Raw genomic sequence first — 10543 nt, 5'->3', positions numbered from 1 at the left:
AATAAGGCATTAATATGTGCTTTATAAGTACTGATAAACTAATTAGCAACTAGTTAATTGTGAATAGTGTTCCCTAATCTAAAGTGTTACCGTAAAATCAAATAGTTTCCAGATGGCTAGTGGGATGCCACCTTAATCAGAAGTTCATTCATCTAGTGAAAATGGAGTTAGACAACTTTACAGACCAAACACCTTTTTTATGGAAAAATTAATTTTAAGTGCTTTAACAAAAAATGTAAGCTTAAGTAATATTTTGACAAAAAAAAAAAATCTAATTTGCAAGTGCATTACTACAAACCATATTTTTTGGGCAAAATTACATGAAATGAAAATTCACCCTATTTATTTTCTAAATGCATGTTATTGATATTAATGTGAACGATTCATCCAATAATTTTTTTTGACCTCATGATTTTTAATGAAAAGGTTATGACCCATTTATCTGTTGAAACTACAGACTTTTCTCTGGTGACGTATGCCGGATTTCTCCAATCCTTTACTCTGCTTAAACTCCGGCCCTTCACAATCAACTGCAAGCTTGCATTCTCTTTTGAATCCAACGTGGACATCTCAAAATCCAATCAACAGCTGATGAACAGAACCAAGTCACCACCCTGCATTTGTTTCTATTTTGATAATCCATTACACTCAGATGTACATCACAATATAGAAGAAAATATCTTTCACTTCTTCTGTTTCATCAGGACTTTAAGTTACCCATAAAACACATGCCATAGCTTAAATGTGACTTGTTATTTTCACAGGTGTCACTCCAATATTACAGAGACGTTATGAACAACATGAAAGGATACAAAGGCATTTGGTATATGCTAAGCTGTTGAGCCGAAGGCTGGAGCACATCTGCGAGGCCTCAGTCTCGGATGAAAGATGCAGAATTATGTTTGTTTGAATTATGGTTAATTGGCTGCAAAGCTAACATGAAAGATGATGATTTATGGATAAATGAAGAGGTCATTCAACTGTTGTTTTTCAGTTTAAAAAAAGATCATAGAGCATGTGAAGTCGAGGGAACACCACTATGATCTGCATCTCAGACATTCAGACTTGCACGCACACACTGATTTTGGAAAGTGACAGGTTGTTAAAAGACCTGCACCTATCTATCTCTCTTTCTATCTCTCTGTCTGTTTACCACGACAATAAAAAGTCACCAGGAGTCCGTAGCCACATTGTGGCTGGCTCACTGACACAGGAAATGGTTACTATGACAACTTAGATCTACATCCTGCCTAAATGCGGGAAGCTTCACAATTTATATCTCCTTATACTCCATCACTATGTGCCAATATTCATGAACATTCTGTCCACTGTAATAAACCACCATGGTTTACCACTACAATAAAGACATCCTTTTGTTCTCTTATTTCACGCAACATCCTAAACACCTTAGCAACTGCCTAGCAATGACTGGCATCTACCTGCAACACTCTAGCATTGTTGGTGATATGTTTGTTTGCATGGACACCACTCTTGTAAAATGACATTCTGGTTGTTCTCTCTGATTGCCATTGTGCTGTTATGGTACTGTGTCTTATTAACACAAAACTCATGCATGCACAGATACACACACCCATAAGGAGGGAGGGCTGACATTTAAACATCTGAGCTTTCCCCTCATCAAAAGATTCACTTCAAAGTCATATGTGAGAATAACACCTATGGTAACCTCTAACAGTCATAAACACAATAATCTCAAATCTACCAACACTAATTTATTGTTATAGTGGCACTGCTTGGTATGGAATACAAATCTAAAAAAGGTAATTGTGACCTTTATCTCAATAATATGACCTTTATCTCACAGTTGTGAGGTTATATCTCAAAATTCAGACTTTTTTCCCCCAGAATTGCGAGTTTTTATCTTGCAGTTGGGATTTATTAACTCACAATTCTCTCTTTTTTTTTTTAAGAAATCCAAGATTATATCTTACAACTGCGAACTGACATCTCGTAATTCTGAATTTTCAGGTAAGGTTGTCTGTAAGTATCAGATCTCATACCATCTTTATGCAGATGATATACAGCTTTATCTTCCAATGCAACCAGATGACAATATATCTCTCCAGTCTTTGATTGATTGTGTGAGTGAAGTTAAAACTTGGATGGCGGAAATTTTTTTACAGCTAAATTATTCTAAGACAGAAGTGTTGGTCTTTGGACGGCCTGAATGTGCTTCCATCCTTTCTAAAACTTTGAGTCCTATATAGGCACTTGTGCTCGGAATTTGGGTGTTATTTTTGACCCAACTTTGGTCGACACTGTCGTTATTAAATGTGCTATATAAATCAATAAAACTAAACTAAACTAAACTAAACAAGACCATGTCTGCAGATGAAAATTTTTTTGTAGAAGCATTTTTTAAATTTGAACTAGCACCTCATGACTACACCACGTTATGTACGAGAAGCTGCAAAAGACACAGGCACAAGTGGAATGTACAAAACATGGTGACATTAATTTTTAAGTAAATATAATGGGCGATATATTGCGTCACCAAAAATGATTGAGGTCATGTACATATATTGCGCGATAAGTCGATATATTGATTATTGCGACAGGCCTAGGAATCACTGTTTCCGCTTTTTTGCAGCAGTTCTCTGCAGTGAGCGGACATGTGCTCCGAGTCTACATCACTCTAACTACAAACAGCTGGTTTCCATAGTAACATGCTCTTGCATCCTAGCAACAGAAATAAATACCAAGAGGTAGATATTATTGTATGATAACATAAGGTGCACTTTTGACTAGAGCTCTTTCTGGTGGTATAAAATGTTGGGATTTCACTATATCACCCTATGAACCCTTATTGAGACATTAATTTATTTCAAGACATTATCTTGAATGATATTATCTTGACAAATCTCTCTTTGACATGGGTGACAAATGGCTTGCGTTAAAGAACAATATAATTTTTTAAAAATACTGTTAACTGTGGCTATTAAGTGAATGTAACACTTATATCCAGCTTGTACTGAACTCACAATAATAAAAATAAATACATAATACGCTGACATCTCTCTGAAAGTCTCTTTTTAAAAGTTTCTGTCTTCTCCTGACCAGCATCCACTTGAGATACTTGTAGTGCTTCATGATGTAAAATAACAATAGTTACACAACCAAGAGGCCGGACATGGCCAAATTAGAGTTGTTTAACTCTCTTAACTTTTTACCAGTATATTTGCACCACTAGTTTTCTTTAAGACATTTTATAGGAGGTAAAAGATGCTTTAATCTTTACTATGTATATTGACCTAACTTTCAGGTTTACGTACCCTCGTTATAAATATACAACCTTAGGTTTAACCTGTTAGGGTTTGTGAGCTAGGCCTATATAGTCTTTCCTCTCACAAGCTATTCGCAGCGCTTACTGATATTTCCTGCATGACATTCATTTTCAGCATGCATTACAACAGTAATATATCCAGACACTTTAATGCCTGAGAAGATGTGCCATAATTTCAAAGACGACTGTTTAAATGGGTCATACTGATCAGGTAGGTTATAGTCTACTGGGATAGAATGTAAAAGGTAATGGTGAATTTTAGTTTATTTTTAGTTAATTCAGTTAGCTAAGTTTAGTCAATAAAACAGTAAAAGACACTATAGCCTACTGAATACACTCTCTGGGTCTTTTTCTTTGGCGGTGACTGAATTCAGTAACTGTATGAATGAGAATGCAAATTCATGCTCGGAAATTCTTGTGAGGAGCAATTGCAGTTTATGAGGGCTGAAGAAAGAGCAGAAAAGAGAGTGAGAGAGAGAGAGAGAGAGAGAACATATTACCTAATTTGGCATGTAATGGGCGGATTGGGGGGTGGGTGGAGGGTATCCCTCATAAACTTGGGTTAAAGTGTCCTGACTGATGAAAAGTCAGATCCAAGACCGCGCCTACTTGTTTCAGACTGACCACGTCGAGAGAAAGATAACGGGACAAGCCGGTAAGAAATAGGCAGAGAATAGTTTATATATTTTCATCTTTTTAAAAGCAGACGCGTCTAGCATCCAGCACCGTTATATTTACCTTTGAATACTCACACACGTTCTTTATATAACTACAGATTGTTTTAATAGCGTTCTGTATTCTGATAGCGATAAAATTATTTGATCTAATTAGTTCAAACTTTCACTTTGGCATAGTGTGTATCCGTAGCGATCAATCTGACAGATAAAAATGAAATAAAATGTAAAATATTTATATTACATTTGCACCCGTCACGTGATGCGCTTGTGTAAAAAAAAATATATTGCGTCTGGAATAATGACTGAGACAGAAATCTAAGAATTTACTAAGACATTAGTAAGAACTACTAAGAACGTTTTATTTCAATATGCGTTCTTTTTTATTATTTGAAAGAGAACTTTGTACTGTATTATGGGTGCGGCACGTGGAGAGGCACGCCCACTACAGCAGCCAGTGTCTGTTAGGATGGTGATCTCATATCGAGCTAAATGTCATTTTCACGTTCTGTCGTTTTAGCTGTTTCACATTTAGTTGATCAGTTAATTTGATACAAATTGTTTACATTTCATGCTTCCATCATACATTAAACAAATTTAATTTTATGTTTTCCTTTTAAGATCAGTTTAGGCTAGTATTTATGTTTCCATTCTGGTCTTTTACATAAGACCAAACTTAGTTTCTGATACACAAAGTGAATTTTTTCACCAAAAAAATGTGTTGGCAGTCAATAAAGGGTACCTTTCTTTATTCTTAGCGCACCAGGTAAAATGATTTCACAGAGGTTGTTTTTTTTTCTGCACAGAAAAGTAACTGCACTGTACCCAGATTAAGGGAGAAAATCGAGTTATGTCTCATGTCTCAGACATCCGCGTGACCTCCAACTCTGTCTCCAGCTTTCCAACCTCATGTCATGTCCTGTTTTCTCATACATGTGTTTACTTGGGTCTATTTTCAGATTTTTTTCCTTGACATGGGCAACTTCTGTTGCATAAGGAGAAGATGAGTATTCGTATATTGCATTGAATTCAGCAACATTTCATCTCATGTTAAACAGCTGTGAGTGGATGACAAAAGCAAGGAGTTTCCTACCACTTAGTATACTGTTTCTTTAGTAGCCTAACCAATTCAGAATGGGAATGAAAGTATAAAAAGAGAAAGGCTTTGAAAGGTGGGTGTGGGGTAGAACAGCAAGTGAGGAAAGAGAGGTTGGGGGAATTCAGTGTGGAAAACATCCCTCTCTTTCTGCAATTTGATGGGATGCAGCACATTTGGAATAGATCAGCAAGTTGGAAAATCTGACACTAGGCAGAGAAAGAGTGTAAGAGAGGCAGAGCTGGAAAAAAACGGGGGAGCGAGGGATAAATGACTCACATCTATACTATTCCGGCCTGTGTTTAAAATATGGCTCGTCGTGAGGCGAAACCCTTTTTCAAACCCCTTGGCTGTCTGCCTGGCATCTTGCTTCTTTTTCCACTTATTTAATGCTTTTTGTCCCTATTTCCTAACCATGTTCTTTTCCATCTACTTAACCCGAAAATGTAAACACGCATGCCTCCATTGTTTACTTGAACCTCTCCGACAAGATGAAGGAGGTATTCCTGGCTGTTACAGAACTGTGTAGGAGGGCTGGGAGAGGGTCTCAATGCTCCAATTGTTAGCCTATCTGGTTCCTCCTACAGAGGTTGATGACAGATGGACTGTAGGGTTGAGTAAAGGTCTTGCTTGTGCCGCATTTGTCTAAATAGCTCGAATACATTACAGAGATAATTTCACTGACTCCCAGTCTGGAATCCCGAAAGACACTCAGAGACGTTTTGTTGTAGAGTACAAATTTATTCAGTATGTGACCATTTTGATTTGCATGACTATATGGCTTATTATTCTACAAGTTTCAGTTGGACATTGTGAGGAATTTTAACTACCCATGTGACCAAAATGAAATTATTGTCATCACAGATTAACTTCTGCATATATTACTCCGTAAACAACCTCACTCTGCCTTGATATTAAAGTGACCGGTTACCCAAAAATGACACATCTGTCATCATTTACTCAAACTCATTTTGTTGCAAACCTGTATGATACATGCACTCATGACTTTTATAATCTGAAGGGATTTTAAAACACTAGATGTTATAAACTTGTAAATGATTACTAAAAAAAATGGACATAAACAATCGAGGATCACACACTAGACTTTCAGTTTGTTCTGAGAACAACAAACTCACATAGAAACATGTGCCAGGTTGCTAGGAGATGCACAACAAATGAAAACAATATGTGTTCTAAAATCAGCTCAAAATATCAAACATGTTTGGTATGCGCCAACTGCATAGAATCATAATCTGAAGCTAAAAAAATATATATATATATATATATATTTATTTATTTATTTGAGATTTTGAGCCAATTTTAGAACAGTTCAGCTAAAATTGGCACAAATTATGAAACTTATTTTGTATCCTCTGCCCTGATGGAATCAAAGTCTGAAGCTAAAAAGTCTGAAGCATATAGTGCCCTTCATTCACTATGTGATTTTCTGCTAAATCTAACAACTCTGTCTGCCCAAAATCTGCAAACTGGCTGTGACTTTTGTCAATTAGTGTCAACATGTCCAGACTGCAAATCAGGGCAAAAATCTGGGCAAAATTTGAGTAGTGTATTCCAGGTTTCATTTTTTTCCCCTTAATTTTGTTTTGTTGTCCATACAATGTAAATCAATGGGGTCCAAAACATCATTGCATGGAAAACACACACACACACACACACACACACACACACATACAGATATTTGCCAAAATACAATTGTGTTCCAAAGAAGAAAGTAACTCATACAGGTTTGTGACAACAAGAGTCTGAATAAGTAATGACAGAGTTGTCGTTTTTGAGTCAACTATTCCTTTAATCTGTAAAAAAAAAATTATGAGATGTTTTATTCATATTATATAAGTGTAAAAAATTCTTTCTTACCACTGACTGATTACCTTTTTTTCATTTACTCCTAGACAGCCAAGAAGCCCCCTAATAGAAGTGGACATCTATACCTGTTACTCACAGCTGACATTAATTGCTCTGTAAATCTTCTTTTGTGAGCCCATCATGCCGGTGGTGTTGCGTTCCTCGCCTCTCCTGTGGGCCCGTGTGGCTGCCATGGTTTTCGCCTGTGTAGCGTTCAGCGTAGCTCTTTATGGAGCGAGTCTAACCCACGGCACGGGTGACTGGTGCGTGTTCTGCTGGAGTTTTAGTTTTGTTGGAACTCTTCTGATAATCTTAGTGGAAATGTTTGGCCTGCAGACTCGCGCCCCGGTCTCATGGAAGAACTTTCCGATCACGTTCGCCTGCTACGCCTCCCTCCTCTGCCTATCCGCCTCGATCATATTCCCCCTGTACTTCCTAAAGGGCTACGCTGGTCGCAGCGAGATGATCAACTGCCGCATTGTGTCTACCGTATTTTCTTGCCTCGCCACCATCGCGTACTTAAGCGAGGTGAGTCTGAGTAAGGCTCGTCCAGGAGAAGTAGCCGGCTACATGGCCCTGGCACCAGGGCTGCTAAAGGTGTGCGAGACCTTCGTCGCCTGCATCATATTCGTCTTCATTAGCGAGCCCATATCGTATAACCAGAATGCAGCGACCAAGTGGTGCCTGGCCGTGTACTGCATCTGCTTCATCTTGTCGGCAACCGTTATCGTGATGTGCGTAGGAGAGTGCACAGGTTGCCTGCCCTTCTCCTTCGACCGCTTCCTGTCCACATACGCCCTCCTAGCTGTGGGCTTGTATTTGTCTGCCACCATCATCTGGCCCATTTATAAGTTCGACAATAAGCACGGAGGCCAGAGCCACAGACCCAACAGCTGTGGCTCCAGCATTGGCCTGTGCCCGTGGGACAAGCTGCTGGCCATCTCGGTCCTCAGCGCTCTCAACTTCATTCTTTATCTGGCTGATCTCATCTACTCAGCCAGGCTGGTGTTTGTTACTGTTTAAGGGGTTTAGCGGGAATTAAAAAGACAGAGTAACACAAGAGGAAGGCAAAACAATAGAAGGCAGAAAGAGGGAAGTGGGTTAGAGAGTAGCGATGTTGAAATGATAGGTCATAAACTATATTCACTGTTAGCTATATTTTTGTCATGCCTGTTTAGCAATCATGTGTACAAAAAGTTAGACTTTGAAAAGGTTACACAACAGTGTAAAATGTAACAAATGGACAAAATTATTTATATATGTTAAAAAAAGAATGCAATAAAAAAGAATATTTATATATACACTACCGGTCAAAAGTTTGGAGTCGGTAAGATTTTTTAGGTTTTTGAAAGAAGTCTTAGGGTGAAAACAGTAATATTGTGAAATATCATCAAAATGTTAAATAGCTGTTTGCTATTTTAATATATTTTTAAAATGTCATTTATTTCCATGATGGCAAAGCTGAAATTTCAGCAACTATTACTCCAGTCACATGATCCTTTCGAAACCATTCTAATATGCCGATTTGGTGCTCAAGAAACATTGCTTATTAAAAATATTTGTTGCCTAATATTTTTGTGGAAACCATGATACTGTTTCAGGATTTATTTGAAGTGGAAATCTTTTGTGACAATGTAAAAGTGTTTACTGTCACTTTTTATCAATGTATCGCATCATTGCAGAATAAAAGTTAATATTTAACTATTAAAAGAAGTATTAAAAAGGTCAAACTGGCCCCAAACGTTTGAACGGTATATATAAAAGTATATATAATTGCCTTAATTTGCTCAACATAAGTTTGACAAAATGGCTTCTTTTTTCTGTTTTTACATGTTTCACATATTATTTTACTTTTTTGTAGTATTTTTGCTCATTATGCGTTATGTTGATTTGTATGAAGGATTTTTGTACTAGTTACTGTAACTTTGTAAGTATGAGTGAATGTCAAACTTTCAATCAACACAATAACACCCTTCAGTTCATTCAGGAAATCAGCATCATAAAAACTGTTGCACTTAATATGTGTGAAGTAATACTTGATATGTATCAGTACATAACACTGCTGTTTGGTGCATATATGTAAAACCATTTATATGGTGGACTGAATAGTACAAAATTTATTCTTAAAATCTAACTTCTGTCACATAAGACACGTTGACGATGAAGGGAAATATAAATGTATATTTGGACATATCATGAAACATTGAAGATATTGAATATTGAATATACACATTGTACTGGATTTATATTTACAGGATATTATTGCTGTATGTGTAAACATGGATTTGCCAAGTATATGCAAATGCTATAGATGTTTTTCTTGTCAAATCTCTTTAAAAACCATTGCTGTTCTCTTGTACACCAGCAGTGCAGTTACACAAACACCTCACGATAAGAAAGAAAATGAAATGTTGTTTGCTGTGCTGTAAGTCTCTGGGATCTGCATGTGCCTGTCACAGACTGTTACACAGTCCTCGATGCTTGAATGAGAATGTTTTCATTGTGTTATCAAAGAGCGAGAGAGCATTTGTGTAAGTCCCTCTGTACTAAGAGTAGAACAGCACACACCGCAGCGTTGTGTGAAGGTGTAATCTAGCTCTGAATAAAGCCATGAAAAAGAAACATGCGTGATATCTGCGCATCTGCACTCTTGCCCCATTTACTATTGTATATGGTGATTCAGACTTACCTACCATTTACTCATTCTTTGTTTAAAGTTACGCCTGTGTGAAAAGATACAGAACATCTGCCTTGAACTAATGAATCACATTCTAGAACATTCACATACAGTATATGCACTCACCCAGGGGAACATTTAATTGCTCAGAAGTCTTTCAGAGCTCAGGGGACTTGGATGGATTGTTGAATTATGCTGAATTTCTAAATCATCTTTGCCAGATGTGTTTTTCCTAAAATTAAATAGGAGAAATAATAATCTTATCAACTGCTTATGTACAAAAAGTGTATAGAATACTACAGGGAAGTATCTACATTTGCTGTCTATTTTTTCGGAAATCAGTCTCATAAGAGTCTCAGTACAAACATATGGAAGAATTTTGAAAATACAAACAGACACAAACATGGCCACAGGCCTTGCACATCTCCAAGCAACACACGACAAATTATGTTTCTGTCAGGACCACTATCGTCAAAATGATAGATACTTAGCATAAAGTTTGGTTTGGCGGTATGGTTCTGTTCTGGGCAAAAAACTCATGCAGCCTGTCATGAATGAGCAGGGAGAGCAGCAATAATAACCCCCCTAGGGTTAAAAGAACAGAACAAGGCAGATATCTTTAATGTACTTAATGATATTTAAGTGTAACACTTTATTCAAGATAAAGGAGTCTGATTAGCAAGGAATATCAGAAAGCCTTATGGGAATGAAAGTATAAAAAGAGAAAGACTTTGAAAGGTGGGTGTGGGGTTCGTTTAACTGAATGACTCACACATAAAGACAGTCACTTATTTTGTTCGTGAATGAAGTAGCTATTTTAAACGAACGGATTCAATGAATGATTCAAAGACCCGCTCATAAAGACAGTGGCTGCCAAAACAGCACAACAGTATGTGAAAAAAGAAATATGTCCGAATTCACAGTAC

General features: G+C 37.2%; 1 protein-coding gene across 3 annotated transcripts; it reads left to right on the top strand.

The window, feature by feature from the left end:
* Positions 1–3891: 3891 nt before the first annotated feature.
* LOC107738251 (myeloid-associated differentiation marker homolog) lies at positions 3892–8236 on the top strand. Of its 3 annotated transcripts, none has more exons than XM_016549971.1 (2): positions 3892–3959; positions 6988–8236. In XM_016549971.1, exon 2 carries the CDS (start codon positions 7082–7084, stop codon positions 7961–7963), a length of 882 nt encoding a protein of 293 aa, XP_016405457.1. In that variant the 5' UTR covers positions 3892–3959; positions 6988–7081; the 3' UTR covers positions 7964–8236. The 3 variants fall into 3 exon arrangements, with proteins under 3 accessions (XP_016405457.1, XP_016405458.1, XP_016405459.1); XM_016549972.1 differs by having other exon boundaries at positions 3913–3959; positions 6992–8236; XM_016549973.1 differs by lacking the exon at positions 3892–3959 and adding an exon at positions 4980–5038 and having other exon boundaries at positions 6992–8236.
* Positions 8237–10543: the final 2307 nt, after the last annotated feature.

The sequence above is a fragment of the Sinocyclocheilus rhinocerous genome, unplaced genomic scaffold (genome assembly GCF_001515625.1).
Source record: "Sinocyclocheilus rhinocerous isolate Xijiao unplaced genomic scaffold, SAMN03320098_v1.1 scaffold254, whole genome shotgun sequence".
NCBI lineage: Eukaryota > Metazoa > Chordata > Actinopteri > Cypriniformes > Cyprinidae > Sinocyclocheilus > Sinocyclocheilus rhinocerous.
The sequence above is the reverse complement of the archived record's forward strand: the minus strand, read 5'-3'. Positions and strand labels throughout refer to the sequence as shown.